The sequence below is a fragment of the Leptidea sinapis genome, chromosome 1 (assembly GCF_905404315.1).
Source record: "Leptidea sinapis chromosome 1, ilLepSina1.1, whole genome shotgun sequence".
Taxonomy (NCBI): domain Eukaryota; kingdom Metazoa; phylum Arthropoda; class Insecta; order Lepidoptera; family Pieridae; genus Leptidea; species Leptidea sinapis.
The window spans coordinates 32,033,648-32,053,500 of record NC_066265.1 but is presented as its reverse complement, the minus strand read 5'-3'; the positions used below and the strand labels follow the sequence as shown (position 1 = coordinate 32,053,500).

The window sequence follows — 19,853 nt, the reverse complement described above, 5'->3', positions numbered from 1 at the left end:
GGCCAAATTACAATTATTAATGAATATATAACCAAACCATGTTATTGCGTAATTACCTTCAAAATCAAGTAGGAAAACGTTTCTAAAACATAATGTCCAAATCACCCAACGTAAAGCTTAGTTTTTGCGGAAAAAATGAATAAAATTCAGAACGGTTTTAAAAGTTTTCCGTTGCGCGTTTCGACTGATTTCAAAAATTCAAATAACAAAAGAACGTTACGGCATCTCACATATTTGTTGGTTACTATTCGGTAGCTGTCACAAGAGCTCCGCATTGCACATAAATTATAATAGATGACGCGTTTCTAAATTATAAATATGTAAGGGGACCAATATATCTGCAGGGACACATTACCACCATCTCCTCTATTATTTTGTCATAAATATTGCCCTATAAAAATTTCAAGTTACCTCAAATACATTTTATACATTTTTTTGCAAAATATTTTTGCACGCGCCTGACATTGAAAGAACCCGACTAAATTGTCTGGCTTAATTTTTGTTTTATTTTGTAAACATAAAACTACAACATATATAAATTGCATGCTGCCTCAAATATATTTTTAAAAAAAATTAGGGGTTTATTTAGCCACGCTACTCACCAGCCAGGTCTGCAGTTCCGAGTTGGGGTATATCAAGAGAGGTATAGACCAAGTTTTCAGATTGCCTCAAATACCTACGCAAAAATTGGTGCCAGCTCTCCTACTATCATATTAATATTCTGTCACGTCTTGTCTGTTGTTTCATTATTTCATTTCGATGCCCACTATGCTTGTTTTATTTGTCTATCTAGATTCTAGTTCACTACATGCTACAAGTAGGTATCTTCTGATTATCCGTATATAAGTAATGATTGCCTTGTTTTTTTTTCTGAGTTATATACTGTTTAAGACAGTGACTTATTATCATTTTAAGTGTGTTAAAAGCAGTCCCAATGAAACAATTAGTCGTCCAGCTGAAACAAAAATCCAAAAGATGCAGCCGAGTCGTCATATTATAAAGCAGAAGTCTGTAACCAAACAACAGTCCTTACTCCTTAGTATCTATCAAACATATTATCTCAATTTTAAATAAATCCAAAAAAAACACGATATCACACCAGCAGTTCATTCAGAGAAAATGTTTCAGAGAATAACGACTAATATCAAACTTCAAAGAATATATTATTATGCTCTAAAAATATAATATTGTAAACTAATACATGACAGCACATCTAGCGAAATATAAAATAATTAATTTTGACATAAGAAAAAACTCTCATTGATGCGGCAACATTTACTGAGCCGACTTAACGTACGTACAAATTACGCGCGGCAAACCATCGAACATAGGCGACGCAAGCAGAGCCACGCTCGAACGTGCCGCGTGGCGATCCGCCCACTGTCAGTTTTTGAGACAGCATCAAAGGAGCCTGACCTGTCGTTCGCTCGCGCGCAGTTGGGACGCTTGTACGCTCGCGCAGCTAATACGTAGAAGTGGACAATTGACAATGAATTGCCTGTTTTGATACTCAAAAACGATATTGCAGGCTATTGTATTGGATTCTCCAGGTCCTAGAAATATTAAACTTATTGCTAATTTAGTTTAAAATAATGACTATGGTCTGACTAGTTGCCGCGGGCTGTTCAAGCGCAAAGCCGCGCGTAACAATCGCGTTAAACAGTAATAGCCTAAGCGCATAATCAGATTTGGTACGGCCGATCCATCGGACTCAGTCTAGTAGCGGACCATATTGAATGGTATGTCGCATTATCCATCGCTCAAAATTAGTTTCATTACCGTCCAAACCATACCGATTACGATGCCCTACCAATTGTGGTAGGGCGTCGTAATCGGTATGGTCCTCGCACATTGGTGCGAGGCACCCACCGGACACTCCGATGGTCCGCCCGTACCAAATCCGACCATGTGCTTAGTCTATCAGTCACTTTTAAAAACTCTCAAGCTTATGAGATACATATATGGCAACCTTTTACTTCATAATTCTGCGCAGGCCTGTGGACTTGCATCCCGTGCCACTAAATAAATTAAAAAAATAATTATTCTGCGCAGATTCAAAATTGGTGATAGTTGTTGTTACTTGATAAATGCTAATTGCTAAGGTCAGCAGTCTAAAAGTGTAAAAACAGTATTGGTGAAATATATTTTATTCGGTGAGTTTCTATAACTTTATAGTTTTTTTATTTTACTTTGATAATGAATGTGTTACAATAATATATGTTTTATAAGATTGATATCTCGCGTCCTACAATTACAAATAATCGATGGTGGAGTGAAGTAAGGGGTAGAAATAAATTGCGTCTTTTGTTTTAGATCCAGTTCGAAAAACAAATATTTGTAAAAATGGCCATTGGAGCGGGAATGTCGTGTGTGAAGTACTTACTATTTTCCTTCAACTTCTTATTTGCCGTAAGTTATAATTACACAGTTTTTTTTCACATTAAGGACTACCTACAATCAATACATTTTAAAAAACCAAGTACATACATCGGCTTTATGTTTTAGTATCTTCTTGAAAGTATAAATAACAGTTTTAATTTTTCTAAACACAATATATAAAATTTTCCATTAGTAAATGCGTATAATAATGTATAGCATGCAATATGGCACAATATGTTCCTCTTTGTTGAGTCACTGCTAGCTGTTCTTGCACAATATGATAAAGTACAAACCTATGTATTTTCATGATATTTATAATTTCGTATTCCATTTATATTTGTTTAAATAAAATTCAGTTCAAGCAAAGTTATAATGAACACAGGATTTTTAATTAAATTTTATCTGTTTATTGGTGAATACCCTCTATCATTTTTAATTGGATACTCACATTCTGCTCATTTCTTACAAATTTCAAGACCCAAAGATTAAGAAGTTCATTTATTGTTTTTTAAAATATTATTTGTGTAGATTAGTGTTTCTATAATGTTCCATGCTACCACCTTATTTTTGGATGAGATGTTTAGATAATTTGCAGTTGCATAAAAAAAAATTTTCAGCAAAGCCATCTTTTAATAAAATTTTAAAATTTATTTAGAGATAATGTCACAAAATCTAAAACACTTTTTAAAAAATGTCCATATACAATCACAATCAGCTGTCCATGAAAATTATATTGACAATGAAGGTCAAGGCAACTTTTATATTGGTAACAGGTTTTAATTGTCACAAACTTCTTTTCCTTTAGTATGTTGTTGATTTTGTCAATCTGTTTTTTGTTGATCAAATCTAGGATACAAATATTTTTCGCATATTAAACTCAGAATATCTTGGATGTTAAAAATATAAGAGTGCAATGACAGGGAATTCACATTAATTATATTTGTGTAGAATATGCTTGTAATATTATTATTGGGATAGATATAATTGTAAATAAAAGTCACTTTAAGTTTTATTAATTATGTTAATCTTGAAAAAAAATTTTTTTTTTCAGATTACTGGCCTGATAATTCTAATTGTTGGTGCCAGGGCTGAGATCAATGCATATCCATATGTGAACTTGACAGATGAAAGCTTCTACACTTCAGCTCCTGTTATTTTGATACTTGTGGGGTTAATTGTCTTTATTGTTGCATTCTTCGGATGCTGCGGAGCTGTAAAGGAGAACCACTGCATGATTGTTACTGTAAGTCACTTTCACTTAATAATTATTAATCAATTTACCCCTTAGCTGTTATAAAATTACTAGAAATACTCCTCTCATTATAATCATTATTTTATCTATTATAGTCCAAAGCTTAAGCTGAACGCATTTTGATACAATATGCTGATTACAAAGCTGTGTAGCTTTATGATAAACCCAAGAGTAAGAGTCACATAGCAATCACATAAATACTCTCAGACTCTTTCAAAGGGGTATGACTATATTATTTTAAAATTAAGTCTTATTAGCCTAGTCATTTGATCTAACTATAGCACCAGTTGTCATTATGAAGTTTAGCGCCATTTATTTCCTCGGAGGTGGTATAATACTATCTTTGACTTGCTTCATCTGCAGTCCCCCTGAAAACGAGATCTGGAAAGGTCTTGAAATGTCGGGTTAACTAAAATAAAAATGTAACTTTTTACACAGACATCTAATGTAAAACCGTTACAATTACATGCATTTTAATCCTTTAAAAGTGTTTTTATTAAATGTGTAATACTCGCTTTAATCAAAGAAAATACTAGTTATAATCATTACAACTAGTCGAGTACGGACATATTTCATTGTGGATCAGTAGAACTGGGAAAATTAATGAAGATATTCCAAAGAATATTGAATGTACAATGATTAACAATAATCAATACTATAACATGGCTTGTCTTATATTTTATGTTATTTATCTACTTGTTATTCCCGATTTACCGATCTATAATCTCTCATACAAAGATCAATAATAAGATCATTTTTTTTTAATAGTTCTAAAATAACAAATTAAACTTGAAAACAAAATTTACCAAATCAAAAAATTGCTTTGATTTGCAAGAGCAACATCTCAAGTAAAGTTGAAAAATTGATTCCTTTAGGTTTCTTTTTGATGTCACTTCTAACACTACCAGTTTTCTGTAACTTAGTTTCCAGTTAAATGGCATTTATTTTCTCAAAATTGATACCTTTAGAATTAATTTTGATGTTATTTCTAATATACTAGACACTACTAGATACCACTTCGGAAACAATTGGCGCTCTGAGAGAGAAGAAGCGGCGCAAGAAACTCTCCCATAATTTTTTTTTTGTGCTTTTTTTAATGAAATATACAATATTGTACTGTCATTGCTATTGCTATAAAATATTCATAATCCGGCTATCTGATCACTTAGATATTCAGCTGTGAAGTGGTAGGATTTACTAGAGGGCAATTTTATAATAAAACATTTAAATTTTTTTTTAGTTAATGCCTGAACAGTGGCTCGGACTTTATTATAAGACTGTATACATATGAAGTCTAGAACTAGTTACACTCAATTTCTTATTTCTAGTGTTATAATAATGAAAATCACTGAAGGTGACGATTTTGATGATATCAATTTTCATGAACGTAGTAGTAGAGTACTTGTTTACATTAAACAGTAATTATAATATAAACTGGATTCTTTATCATCACTTGTTATTGAAGTCAGGAATGTTTTGACATTGCGATGTATTGCTATTGATAAAACAATAAAACCTTAATAGGTATGCAAAATATAGTATGGAATAAGGTAATGTTATTCAAATAATATACTTACTTACATATATAAAATTTGAAAAACAAAATTTTATGAATGATGCGGTACTCGAACTCACTACCTCTGGCGTTCAGTGCCGGTGCTCTAACCAACTGAGCTAACTGTACGAGTAACACCTCGTTATCAAATCTTGTTTGCTTCGTTCAACTCTCAGGTTGTGGCTTCATCTACAGGATCTACTTTACAGTTGATAACCAGCTCAACCCCAATATTTGTATATTAGGAAATTGACTTGAGATGTCGCTCTTGTAAATCTAAACAATATGTTGTTTTTTTTTTTTAAAGTGATAAAGTGAGGGTTATCACTTTAAAAAAACATAACATATACATACTTGTTAAAAGTCACCTGTCCCATGCAGACTGTAGAGCATGTGAAACTTAAGAATCAATAGTAAATGTTAAGTGTACTAATGTTACAATCACATGAGTTTTTATTGTTTTAAATATTACCGAACTGAAAATGATATGATACAACAATTATTTGACAACTATACACTTGTGTTACTGTCTGTAGTACAGCTTCTAACATATTTTATTATTATCAGGAAATCTGTTGTATATGGAATGAAACCTTATTTTATGCTTGAATTGTACAAAAGAAAAAAAACAACAGTCATGTTCAATGTTTTTATTACATTTACAAAATATAGTCTTGAATTTTGACTCATTGTACTAGTAAAAATGACAAGGATACCAAATACATTTTATTATGTTTTATTTTTAAATTTAATAATCGGTGTTTAATTCTCTAATCCAAATGAGATCGGTTCGAGCACCCATACGAACTTCAGCCCAAACCATTATTGTACCTTGTAGGAATGCGGATCTTGTGGATTTTGGAGACGGCTTTGTCTGCCTAGAGCTCATCAAACTATTGCTCTTCGTGTATCTGGATGAAATCTAAACCGAGACTCGTCAGTAAAGAGTACTAGTAACAGCTATTGAATCCAATCTGAATGTTCTTCAGCCCATAAAACTCTTTGTCTCCGATTGCCACGCCATAAAGCTCTTAGTGGTCGGCGATAATGAAGACCAGCTTCATACAATCTTCTCTGAACAGTTTTATTACTGACTGACAACGTTTTGGCTGTTCGTAAAGCCTCAGCAACTGCCCGATGGCATGCGCCTCCATCCAACATGCCTAATAATTTCTTCTGTTGTTCGATTTAGATGTGACATAACGAGAAAAATAAACTTTTTAACTTAAATTGTCTTTTTAACTTAAAATAAACAAATAAAAAGTTATTATTTATTACTGTGACAAATTCATTATTAGTTCTTTTCTTGGAATTATTAACTGTATGTGTATGTTAAATTATATGCATATCGATAACACCACCTTCTGTTATCTTTTCAACTATAAGTAATTCATTACAGGTTGCCTGGTAGAAATCGCTCTTAGGCGATAAAGCCGCCTATTGTAGTCTCGATTTTTGTTATGTTTAATTATTTTGTGGTGTGCAATAAATATATATTTCATTCATTTCATAAAACAAAATTATTCAAATCAATAAACTTTGTGCTGTTAATTTAACTGTTAAATTGTAACAAGAATTATTATTATTAGTCTTTCAATAGTCAAATTCGCAAATCGGAGCATTTTTTCTATTCATTTGTCACATCTAAATCGATTTTTCTATTCATTTGTTTTTTTTTTTTTTTTTGTAAGTGGCAACCAAAGAGATTAATTTTTGCATACAGCTTCATTTTTGTAGGCTCCAAATAGTTTTTGAGGTATGAAGTTATTAATAAAATATCCTTAATATTGTAAAAAGTAGCAATAAAGGCTTAATGACAATAATGTACAGAAACCATGACCATTAAGTTAAATACGTAGCATGTAATGGAATAGATGAGTCATATGTCTGATTGTACGTACGTTTGTTTATGTATTAAATGACGCAGCAACTGGCCACAGGAAAGTCCCGTGTCTCGATTTGATCTCGATGACCTGTTGTGTGTGTACTTGTTATTTCAGATATCTGTTATCAAGGAGTTTCTATTCTTATCATTGACAAACAAAGCGTGCGAGAGAGAAGAATATTTAGCCCTCGTCCGCCATTTTGGATGTCTTCTTAGTTTAGTAATATAATAATAAATTATTTCTAAACTTGCTGTTAATTTGGTGGAACTAAAAATGGTGAAATAATAAAGCTAAATTTATTATTTTTAATGATCTTTGATTTCGAAACTAAGCATTGTTAGTTCATACAGAAATAATAAAAGTTGGTAAATCAACATTGATTGCATAAATATTTTTGGCAAGAATTCATTAGGTTACTTTCGATTTTGTTTATTTCAGTCCTTAGATTTTTATCATAATTTTAACGTGATATTTCCGCATTCGTGGAGAAAAGATTGACAGAAGGATAATTGAAAGCAAATCAAACACGATGAATCATTATATAGATCTCATTAGATATGCTTAAATCCTGCATAGGATGGTTATACCTGTCATAATCATGTCAATATCTTCCGGAACGTGTCAAGGAACACATTTGTGACCAAGACTTTTTATTTTGTATATTAAACTATAAAGTTGTAGATCTTTTGAAGAATTCTAATATTCTATATGCTGATTTGTGGAATTACTTGACATATTATAGACAAATAATCTACAACTTGATTTAAACAATTTAATTTAAATAAATAAATGTTTATGTTGTAACATTCAACTGTATCTAAAATATTTAGATGCTTTAGTGTCTTTATCATCAATTTTACAAACAATTGGCAACTATACATTATGCAATAAATAATTTACTATCTACACTTAGCCAGAGTCGTAAATCAGGTCTTTAACTCGATACTTTGTATTTTTGGCCTATAAAGATAAAATTTTAAATAAAGCATGTTAATAGATAGCTATATGTTTGTTTGTATGTAGGTAACGGAATCTGAACATAATTTTCGACCGTTTCAAAACATTGGATTGATTTTGTAACGCAAAACTATCGCGTTACCTTTACTGATAAAAGGGTAACGTTGCAGTTAGATCCGCAACAACGCTTAGAAACCTAAAGTTTAACCACAACAAAAGAGTTTAGAAGAGAACTGATGTATCTTAAGTTATTCCGAAGGAACCTAGTTTTTAATCAAGGAGGATTCCAAATAGAACATATTGTAAAGAATAAGTAAAGATATTATAATTTGTATGCTTAATTAGTTTAAAACACCTAAATATTAATTTACAGATTATCTAAAATTCTCAATAAAATAAAAATAGCGGACTTAAGATCCAATTGAAGAATAGCTTGATGGTAACCGTTATAAGATCTTGATAAGAAGTCCAGCGCAGATATCTTGATGAAAGTATGTCGATGTAATTGTCCCGGTAAAATTATCATGGTAATAGAATGCACACTAATCAAGGCTATGCCATATTTTAAATATAAGCTATTATAATTTAAATAGTGTGTCCCATTATTCTTACAAGGATCTTCAGGATAACATATTTTTGTATATCCCATACCCAGTAGAGGCTTTCTGGCAAAGATCACGGCGCGTACTAAAAGATGCGCATACTAAAAAAACCGCTTTTTCATTGCTACGAAATTATCATTTTTGTCTAAAGAAGCAAAAATAAATAATAGTTAAATAAACAAAGAAACTTGCTTAATAGCAATATATGTTGGACACCCCCAACATACGAGTACATTGTTATGCAGACGACAGCACTGGTGATGCCGTATACACGGGCCATGCAGGTCTCTCGGGTAATCGTCGACCAGTGCCGGGAGAAACTTGTGTCTTCTATCTAGTCCTCTCTCGAGAAGGTCGCGGAATGGGGTAAATTGAACCTTCTCCAATTTTACCCCCAAAAGACTCAAGTTTGTGCGTTTACCACTGAAAAAAACCGCATTTTGTCGTATCACCGCTCTTCGACAACACTTCCCTTAAAGCCTCGCCTAGTATATTATATTTGGAATGGTATAATTAACAGAAAATGTATTTTATTTAGGTATTTTTTAATATTTATTTCCAATATTAACCCTTTCGTAATTTTTTCGGCTCCCAAGGTTTGCCTTATTTTCCACTATGAGACAAAGGCCTCAATCAAATCAAATGAACATCAGCAATATTTTGCTTAGTAGTATAAAAATACAGTCAAGTGAACGTACAAAAATATAAGAATTTCCAACGCCTGAGCAATGAGGTCACATGGTGATTGGTGACTATTAGATGCTAGGGGGTTCCCAACTTTTTCTAGAAGTAGAGTATTTCTGAATGCAGAATGACACACAACATACATTTTTTTTTATGAAAATAAGGGGACGAGTCGAGCAGGACGTTCTGCTGATGGTAATTGATACGCCCATTACAATGCAGTGCCGCTCAAGATTTCTTGAAAAAAAAACAAAAAATTCTGAGCCGCACTGTAATTGCGCTCGTCACCTTGAGACGTAAGTCAGTAAGACGAAGTCTCATTTGCCCAGTAATTTCTCTAGCTACGGCGCCCTTCAGACTGAAATACGGTAATGTTTACACATTAATGCTTCACGGCAGAAATAGGCGCCGTTGTGGTACCCAGAATCTAGCCGGCATCCTGTGCGAAGAAGCCTCCCACTGGTAAATTTTTACATTTAAAGGTCTTTGACAAATAAAGACTTATACAGTTCAAACTTAAAAGAATCATGGTCGAATTTCGAGCTCTGGGAATCACCTAGTTCGTAATAATTTAACAACTGAATGTTAAATACTCCGCTTTGACATATCCGATTGTCTATTAATATAGTCTAAATTTGATTAAAAACAATTTCTTATGAACCCTTTCTTGAATATAGCACCTCATTACGAAACCTTGTAATTAATAATCGCGATATTTTTTTATGAGAATGAGTCATTACACGATAAAGTAACCCGGTTAATATTGTCCATTTGTGGTGCACAGTTGACCTTTCGACATTCCCGGGCACCGTCATGTCATCTTGTAAGTTAACGAACACTTCCTTCGTTTAATTCGACGTTAATAATCTCTCTTGTGTTTACGTCAGGAAATGAATATTTAATGTCATTAAGCCTGGAGGATATTCGTATTATAATGTAAGGCTATGACAACGTTCTGCTATAACTTATAATCTATATATATAAATTACGTGTCACGTTGTTTGTCCGCGATGGACTCCTAAACTAATGAAAGGATTTTAATGGGGATTACTTCATGGAGTGCAGTTTCGTCCAACTTGAGAGATAGGACAGTTTTTATTTCGATTTGGGACCCATAATTATTTTTATTTTCAATATTTGTATTGTATGGATATATTTTCTATGAGAGAATTTAGTGACGCACGGTTTGACAGTTCCACTGTGAATCAATTTCATTATAACAGCAGGGATCATTTTTTACGAAATAGTTCTTGATGTTTGAAATATTATTGGCAAATTCCTATAAAACAGTATTTTTTTCTATCTACAGAACAACGTCTATCGGGTCAGCTAGTAGATATAAGTATATTATAATGAAAATGGTCTTTGTTTGAGGCCCGTACACGCCTAAACCACTGATCGTATCGACATGAAACTACCATTCGATGCAAAATTTATCCTAGATGGTTAATGGCTACTTATTTTTCGAATTCCATTCGAAATTTGCACAGCGAAGCGGGCGGGAACGGCTAGTATTAACATAGTCTTATGATTAAAAAATAACGAACCACATTGATACCTAATTATACTCTTTTTGTATTCTGGTCAGATATTTAGAAAACTAACATTTTAAAATTCTCTACCATTTCCTAAATAAAATAGCCTGCTACACTATATAATGCATGTAAGCGAAAGGTTTTGTTTTGATAACAACCACTGTGTTTGCGGTCAGCTTCATTTTGACGGTTCCGTACTAGGAACTCGCAGCGGGCTTCATCTAAAAAGCCATATAAGCAATGACAGTTAATTTTGACAAAATGTGTACTCCTATTTCCGCTATGGCAACCGTAGACTTGAATATAAAAGCGTATACTCAACCTGACAGCCCGGTAATGCGGTAAATTGATTTGTCAGTGTGTGCGTTAGCTAGTGGTTTCATATATATTCAAAATACTAAGGAGCTAATGATAAACGTGGCTGACTGTTGGCTACTTGTCAATCAAAATCAGTTACAGTAACAATAGATTCGCATACCTTGTTTATCTTTTTGTATCTTCGTTATTCTTCCCTCTCGCATGCCTTGCTTGTATATTGTAATTAGTTAATAGCAACAACAAAATGAAATACAAAATGGCCACCATGCAGTATAATTTGTTCAAAAGTAGGTATATATAGTGTCTAGGTATTGTATAGGTATATATCTCTTGGACAATGTTACGGAACTCTTAGTGTTCGCCCGAAACAAAAATATGGAATATTTTAGATGTTAGAAGTACCTACACTTGTCTACTGTGCTTGTGTGGTTAATCTAAACCACCGCTTGTAAGGTTTACCACAGAGTAGGTATAGAAACTTACGTATATAGTATTACGTATTGGGCGTATCAAGTTGCAAGTACCTACACATTCATATCAATAGATCATGCATGAAGCCATTGTGTGATTCATTCTGTTATTTTCGAATGAGTATTATCACTCGATAGTTAGCAAACTAACTGTAATTTACAACTACTTAGATAACGATTAATATTGTTACCTACTTCATGTCTATTCAACCGAATAAATCTGATTAATTGTATAATGTAATAGTCTACCCTTCTAACTCGATGCTTTTATGCAGTGTTATATAGTCAGTTGTACGTCCATTGAAGTTTTATTTTTTAAATTAAAACTTAAACTTGTATTAAACCTGTCATATTGTAAACCAAATTTAAATATTATTGTAGATTATTTATCTGAGGAAATAGTAGGTGAAACTAATTCTAAAAAGACAATGTTATATTATTGTGGACTATAAGCAAAATCTCTTTTGCTAAGTATGATTCGAAAACATTGCTTGGTGTTTCCCAAACGTCCTCGGCCTTTGAGAAAGATTAAATTTGAATATTTGCTGAATGTGGTTTTTTTAATATAAAATGAGATTAAAATAGCTTTCAAATACAATCATTATGCAGTACTAGAAAAGTTACAGAAGCGTTTATGGCTTCTGAGGTTTGGTGTAGGGTTTGTTTAAGAAGGTATCCATATCATATTCACTGGAATGCATAGTAGTGGATGATAGTTCCTAGAAAACCACACTGCAAAATAACGCCACACATTGAAACGATTAGAGTAGTGTTTCATTTTGTGGTGTGTGGTTGGTACACCGGCGCCTGGAATCAAGTCAAACAACTCTTCGTAACACTCGATACCGTAGAAAATAGACAATGTAAGGATATCTCTGTGCCACGTTTATTTCTTTTCTTCACAAGCTTTGTAGTATGTCAAATATACTAATATTAATAGAAATAATGTTTGTGAGGTTGTAGGGGGTAATCTCTGGATCTGTTACCGATAGAAAGCCTAAATATTGGTGAATGTCATAGGCTTAACATTAATCTGAAAAAAGGAAAGTCGTATTTGAAAAGTAAGCCAGAGGAAAAACATTCCAACGAAAACGTTGCCTTAATGATGAGAGATATATTAAAATTGAAAAATATATTTATTCACTGTAAAACTTTAAAAGATATTTAGTGCAAGTCAGAATGAAGTACAAAAGCTACAATAATATTCAAATGAGTATAACAATATTCACTAACAAAATTTAGAAACATTAATTCCATCTATCTTTATCATTCAAATAATTAATCTTTCACATTATAATAGGCCTTATTATTATGATTAGGGGATTTCAATGCACTTAAATCCTAGGATCTATTGTGCCCCCTTCTTGCGCTAGCGCGCCTGCCCTCAACTTAAAAGTAAAGGAGGATAATCGAGGCTACTAACTAGGATACGTGTTACTGTGCCGAGATTTGAAAAAAATCCTCGAGACCTATTACTTTTAAAAGGCGTAGGATCCTCAGAGGGCCCAGACAGGTCCTCAGCTTTATGTGAAGGTGTTTTAAGACACCCCAGCCTGATTCTGGCAATGGCTTCGCATTCCAGAAGAATGTGTATGGGGTGTTCAGTGGCTTCGCAGCAGAATCTGCACAGGTTTGTTTCACTGAGACCCATTCAGCTCGCAATGGCCGGATAGAAACCCCGTGAGGGCTCTCAGTTGAAATATATAAATATAGGCCTTAGAAGTTAGTTTATTTTTTAAGATACATTTAAATTTTTTAATAGGCAATATTTTAATATCATTTGGGAGTTTATTATAGAATATACCGCAATTTATATATAATATGTGATTGGTTCTTATAACTGCATGTGGCAACATTGGCACTCCTAATATGGCTGATAGATAGGATAGGACTGGATAGATATGCGGACAAAGTCGCGGATAACAGCTAGTCGTTAATAATACCATGCCGTCCACTAATTAAAGATTTCAGAGTAAATTTATTTAAATTTCGAGTCAGTTAGAAACGGTGATATTTGATTCCAGTACTCTGTGTTCCTGTTGCTAATCTTCGTTGCTGAGCTAGCCGTTGGCATCGCGGGCTACGTGAAACATCAGGACCTGGAGACCACCATCTCTCGCTCCCTCAATGAGTCCATAGTGCAGTATCCCAATGACATCAACATCCGCAAGAGCTTCGACATCATTCAGACTGATGTAAGTATTTTTGGAATATGTTAATTAATTTATTAGACTTATAGTGTTAGACCTAGTCCATATGTTACGAACTACGGCGAAAGATAGTGTATCTAGCGACACGAGTGAAAAAGAGTAGAATAATTTAGATAGATCTTATAAAATACAAGCTTATCGAGAGCTAAGCATATATGTAACATTCGTGAATGCTATTAGAAGACCATCTTTTTGATGGAATCCTGATGAATCACTCCATCTTTTAGTGATAACCGAATTAAAATCAGTTCAGTTGACCTTGTTTTTATAATATCTAGTCAGAGAAGTTTATCATTTCAATTACTTTGTCGCAGACTGGTTGAGTCCTAAATGAGAAAAAGTTATTGTGATTAAAGAATCTCCTGAAGCCAAGCATCACGCCGGAGTGAAATTGTAATACGAGGGTGGAAAGTAGGTTATTGCAAAAGGATTTAGTTGTTCAGAAGTTGTTGTTTTTTTATTTTACCAGTTTACAATTTTTAATATCTTCAATCTATCTCTTTCATTACAAATCTTATTCTTCCTTGTGCGGTGTTTCCGGGACGATACGACATGGGTACCTTCAAAAAAAGCGTGTACACCTTCCTTTGAAGGCCGGCAACACTCCTGTGATTCCTCTGGTGTTGCAAGAGATTGTTAGTGGCGGTGATCACTTAACAACAGGTGACCCGTACGCTCGTTTGTCCTCCTATTCCATATATAAAAAAAAATCTCTCGACGACTGTGCTAAAACTTATGAAACACCATTTATGACTATTAGTAAATTATTATTGTGATTCCATGATATGGTTATTTAGTTTGTACTCCACGGTATCGTGACCGATTTAATAACTATTGCATCGCAATTTGAACGGCTCTCGTGGTACGTCCTTGACTGTTTCCTGTCAATCACAACGACATGTTTTTCTCTTTTATTCTTATCGCACTATCTGGCGTCATAATAATGAAAATAAAATGTATAAAGCAAAATACTGATCAGTTTTCGAATTCATATGTACGTTTATTTGACGTTTTTTAAGGTCAGCAGTTAAAATTAATAATATCAGGGACATAAACTGATACAATGAGTAATCATAGCCTTCATGTATTAAGTACCGTGTAGGTAGATATATAACTACTCGGTTGGGTCGAGTTAGTAAGTCTTTTAATGGGCGATGTATATGCTTCTACAATATGATCCCAGAAAATGTACAAAACAAATGTGTTACGAAATTTAAAAGAATTTTATAAAAAACGTTTGTGTGGGAAAGGTTATTATAGCATAACGTTTTTCTTAATGACACCACGGACGGAATAAAGCGAACACTTTCAGGCTCTTTAATTATAAATGTTTATTGTACGATATCACATTGTAATCCATATTTTATATTTAAAAAAAAGCCCGCTGAGTTTCTTGCGCCTATTCTTCTCAGGTCTGAGGCAGTCTCTTTTGAATGGGTGGTGGTTTTTGACGTTCAATAAGTGATTTTAAATCCTATTTTGAATAAAAATATTTGAATATGTATTATTCAATAGGTACAGTTATCAAACATAGAAACAAATGTTTCTAGTCGGGATGTCCTCAGGAAAGCTGTAAAATAAAAACAGTAGGCGTTTTTTCAAAGTTCTGTCACCGTAGTAGTTATTAATTCTAGGTACCTCGAAATTACCAGCGGACTTATCTCCCACAATTACTACAATCAATATTAATTTTATCAAGTAATATTGATTGTAGTCAACTTTTAGCTTTATTAAATTTTTCTTTTCCTAGTAGAATCTTGAGAAAGAATGACACTTACTTTTCTACTCAGTTGTTGAAAACAGGTGTGTATCATCACTCTCCTATTTTTAGGCTTAGCGAAGCTACTAACAACCAGATAAACTGGATTGATTTATATAATACTAGTTTACTATCTGTGGCAAGACACACTAAAACCATGTTTGTTTATAATTAGAAAGTAAGATGTGTTGATTAGTTAGTTAAATATTATTATTAGTTAGTTAAGTAAATATTGTATCACTTTCATAGTTTTAATATTGTAAAAAGGGTTCGCCCGAGTATAATAAATAAATGTACAATACAAGGGTGCTAGTCGTGAGAATAAATCCACAGTATATTACAAATTATAATTACAAGATTTTTGTTGCTGGTGCTAAAGAAGCGCAACTTGTGTGGGTGATCCTGTTTGTTATTGAGAACTTAGATTTAAATTATCTTAGGTAAATATATTATAAAAGGTAATATTTTATGGCTCGAAATAACAAGGACCGTGTAGTTAATAGAAAAAATAAGAAAGCCGCGCCAACAGTAGCAGCAAAAAAAATAAGAAAATAGTATATTTTATTAGAGGCAACTAACTACTAAAGTAAAATTCTGTTAAAAACTACTAAACTACCTAATTGTGTAAGGTTTACTCAGGACCAATTCTGCTAAATAACAGATTTTTTCTAAATCAGATCACACACCTTCGCGGATGCGTTAACACTTCTTGTGCGCTCAATCATTTGTTTTTATTGATAAACGTTAATTTCTTCGACTAGACGGGAATAAAAAGGCATTTATTTTCTCAAAATTGATTCCTTTAGAATTCTTTTTGATGTCATTTGTAACCACCGCTTCGGAAAGAAATGGCGCTCTGAGAGAGAAGAATGAGAATAAATATGAATGCTAGCCGCATTTGATTGACTTGTGTTAAATGTCTGTATAGATGGAATGCTGCGGCGTGTACAGCCCCGATGACTGGGCCAACAACGGCATGCCGATCCCGGCCGCGTGCTGCTCGGCGCAGGAGATCCTCGACAGCAAGCCGGTGGCGTGCACGCCCGACTCCCTGAACTTCCACAAGAACGGCTGCCTCTCGCAGATCCTGGTGCACCTCAAGGACATCGCGCTGGTGCTCGGCGGTGTAGGACTCGGTATCGCTTTCATTCAGGTCAGTCGTCAGTACCATCTTGCTCGAAAAGTTGCTTGTTTGACAGAAGTAGTGCTTCGAAAAGAAAGAGATTTAAGTTAGATTCAATAGTCATTAGCTGAAACCTAGCAAATGACTACTGAAGTTTGGAAAGCAGAGCCCGTGAGAGCTAGACCACAAACAAAGAACAATGGTGAACTCATATCACTCGCCTCGCCAAACACTTATTCTCTTCAGTTTGTTAGCTCTCTCCCTGGCCGGAAGAACATACAAAAATTTCACAGGCCACTCTTATAAGCCAAAAATATTTGTACGCATTTATATATTATATACCGTTATTTTAAAATTATGAAAAAGTATTTGATTAATTGATTCCACGAAAATACTTATTTTTATTTTATACTTATGTTTATTCGTACAATTCACAATGATATTTTATTTAAGTTTAATTTATTAATAATAATTCACAAGGCAAACTTGATCTCGCAATCCGCTCCGTTCCCGACTCCGCGCTAATCCCTTCCCGCCGCGGTAGGATTCCTACGTTGATAGATGACGTCACTTTGAGACAAGATATTACGTCTCATGTCTCATCAAAACAAGAATCCTGGAACACTAGTAGTGTGCTAATGCTACACAACAGAAAATAACTCCTGTAATACCCACTTAGCCAGTCTGTGCAAAGAAACCATTTCATAGTTTAGTTTTTCATGGAAGAAAGTGTTTTGAAAACAACTCTCTGGAGGAACGCATCTAGTTAGTAAGAGGAGTGATGAGTTGTGGCGCATCGTGCTCCAACGGGCGCTTATTAGTAAATATCGACGGGGCCACCCCAAAGGTCAAAACCGTTCGGATTGAATTTTACGTTTCGGCTTTTGTTTGTGATAGTGATAGTAGGAACTCAGTTTAAACTTTATATAATACAGAAACGCGGATGTCATCACCTAAGTGAAGTGAATTATGAGTTGTGGTCTGACATACAAAAATGTACAGTACAGATTATACATTGATGTGAGCGGGCAGTCGTCACTGTGGGATCTTAGAATTATTGTTGTCTAATCGTATTAGATTACACTACCTTCTTTATTTTATTCAGTTGTAATGACATATTACTTCTTCTTCTTACATTATATTAAAGTCTTAGGCCGACCTTTCTCACTTCAACTCAAAAACATCTCTAACAAAGATACAGCTAGATATAAAAGAAAAGTGAATCTATTGTTACTCTTATCGATTTAAATCAGCAACATTGACAAATCAAAATTGGTAACGCATAATCGGGTTGTCAGGTGATCTATACACTAGTATATTGTAAGTCTATGGAAGATGTAACTTTTAATTATGTTTTATTATATTTCAGTTGCTCGGCGTCGTGTTCGCCTGCAGCCTGGCGCGTTCTCTCCGCAGCCAGTACGAGACCGTCTAAACGTGAGATTGATTGAAGCCAGTTCATCTAATACTGATTAGTCAAGTTACATACTTTATATTCTATTACTTGATTATGATCTAGAATTTATCAACATTAGATTTTTATCCGTTTATACCAAATTTTGACAGTAGCAAGTAGGTTTTGTAATGAAATAAATACTAATGTAATAGTAGGGTTGCTGCAACAGACACATTCTACTTATGTTTCTTGTTTACTTACGCAGTATGTTTGCCCAATGGAATGTTACACTTTATACCCAATATATAATTTTTTATATACACCCATGCTTTAAATCCTCTATTTTAAAGATTCTAAAACAGTTAGCTTATTGCCAACATTAAAACACCCAATGTCCTTATAACCATTACATCATCCAAACGAGTGTAGTAATCAAATTCAGTACATTATATCATCTGTTTACAAAATAACACACGGTTACTAACTAGGACTGACTTTTTGATGTTAGCAGTAAGCTAACTGTTTCAGAATCTTTTATAGAGGATTCATGTTATGGGTGTAGAAAAAGTCTTGTATGCAACTGTTGATAATTAGGTATTAAAACACTCATGTGATACCCATATTCGTGTTTTAATACCCCTTATTACAAAACATGCAAATGTTTTAAATTAAGTTTAATATTAAATAACTAATATATATACCTATATTTCATTTCAATATTTTAAATAACAAATTTGGTATTATCGGAACAAATTAATATTAGATTAACATTTTGATTCTCATATTTGTATTAATTGTGATAAGTGTAAATCCATTTTTCCTTGACCTGGAGTTGTTAGAAATTTTTTATTTTTATATACATTACATTTTCATCTCGAATAAAGATTTTTTGGTTTTATAACAGTTTGGTAACTCAAATGAAACATTTTGGCGCGAGAAGCACCTTTATGTGATTGTATTCACTCTGTGCTCAGGGTAAAGACTGATTTTATTTAGACATGGTAACCTTTGCCAAACCTTTCATAAATTTATATCGTTAAGTAACATTCATATAAAACAATTATTAAAAACTTTAACGACAATTTCTTTGATGCAATATCTTTATTTAATTATTATATAAGTGTTTGATGTGGTGCACTTCTAGATATACCTATATGTTAGCATCTATCGTAAATGTGTATTGTTACGAATATATTGTAGTATATTTGCAACATAGTCATTAAATGGGTATTTAACGTTTCTTATGTATATTTTGAATAAACTTCGTAATATATGATTGAATGCTGTTTTATTTTAAATTCAATGGAAAGACATTATAGACCTCGATATTGTTTTCGATTCGAAAGGGATTAATATATATAATTAATATATTTATTTCATATATATGTTAGTCTACAGTGCGGTTTTCCAGGAACTTCCACATACAACTAAGCTGCGGAATGAGTTTCCCTATGCGGTGTTTCCAGGACGATACGACAGGGGTACTTTCAAGAACAATGCGTACACCTTTCTAAAACGCCGGCAACGCTCCTGTGATACCTCAGTGGTGCAAGAGAATGTGGCCGGTGGTAATCACTTACGTCAAGTTACCCGTAAGCTCGTTTGTCGTCTTACGTAAGAAAAAATATTTTGATTTAATTAAACGCCTTACAAAATTTGAAAGGGGTGCGATTGCTATATAGATTGAGAGTTCGAGGTATTTTTTACGACCGAAGTGCCCCTGCACA

General features: G+C 33.4%; 1 protein-coding gene across 1 annotated transcript; it reads left to right on the top strand.

Moving 5' to 3' along the window:
• The first annotated feature begins 2,001 nt into the window (after nt 1-2,001).
• LOC126965666 (CD63 antigen-like) lies at nt 2,002-19,407 on the top strand. The gene is made up of 6 exons (XM_050809416.1): nt 2,002-2,153; nt 2,314-2,409; nt 3,431-3,622; nt 13,663-13,833; nt 16,536-16,760; nt 18,100-19,407. Exons 2-6 carry the CDS (start codon nt 2,344-2,346, stop codon nt 18,163-18,165), a joined length of 720 nt encoding a protein of 239 aa, XP_050665373.1. The 5' UTR covers nt 2,002-2,153; nt 2,314-2,343; the 3' UTR covers nt 18,166-19,407.
• Nucleotides 19,408-19,853: the final 446 nt, after the last annotated feature.

Excerpts from the sequence above, each read along its gene's own strand:
- LOC126965666 (XM_050809416.1), top strand. The coding sequence starts at position 2,344 with ATGGCCATTGGAGCGGGAATGTCGTGTGTGAAGTACTTACTATTTTCC. Across the intron at positions 2,410-3,430 it reads CCTTCAACTTCTTATTTGCC|ATTACTGGCCTGATAATTCT; the intron begins GTAAGTTATAAT and ends TTTTTTTTTCAG. Across the intron at positions 16,761-18,099 it reads TCGGTATCGCTTTCATTCAG|TTGCTCGGCGTCGTGTTCGC; the intron begins GTCAGTCGTCAG and ends ATTATATTTCAG.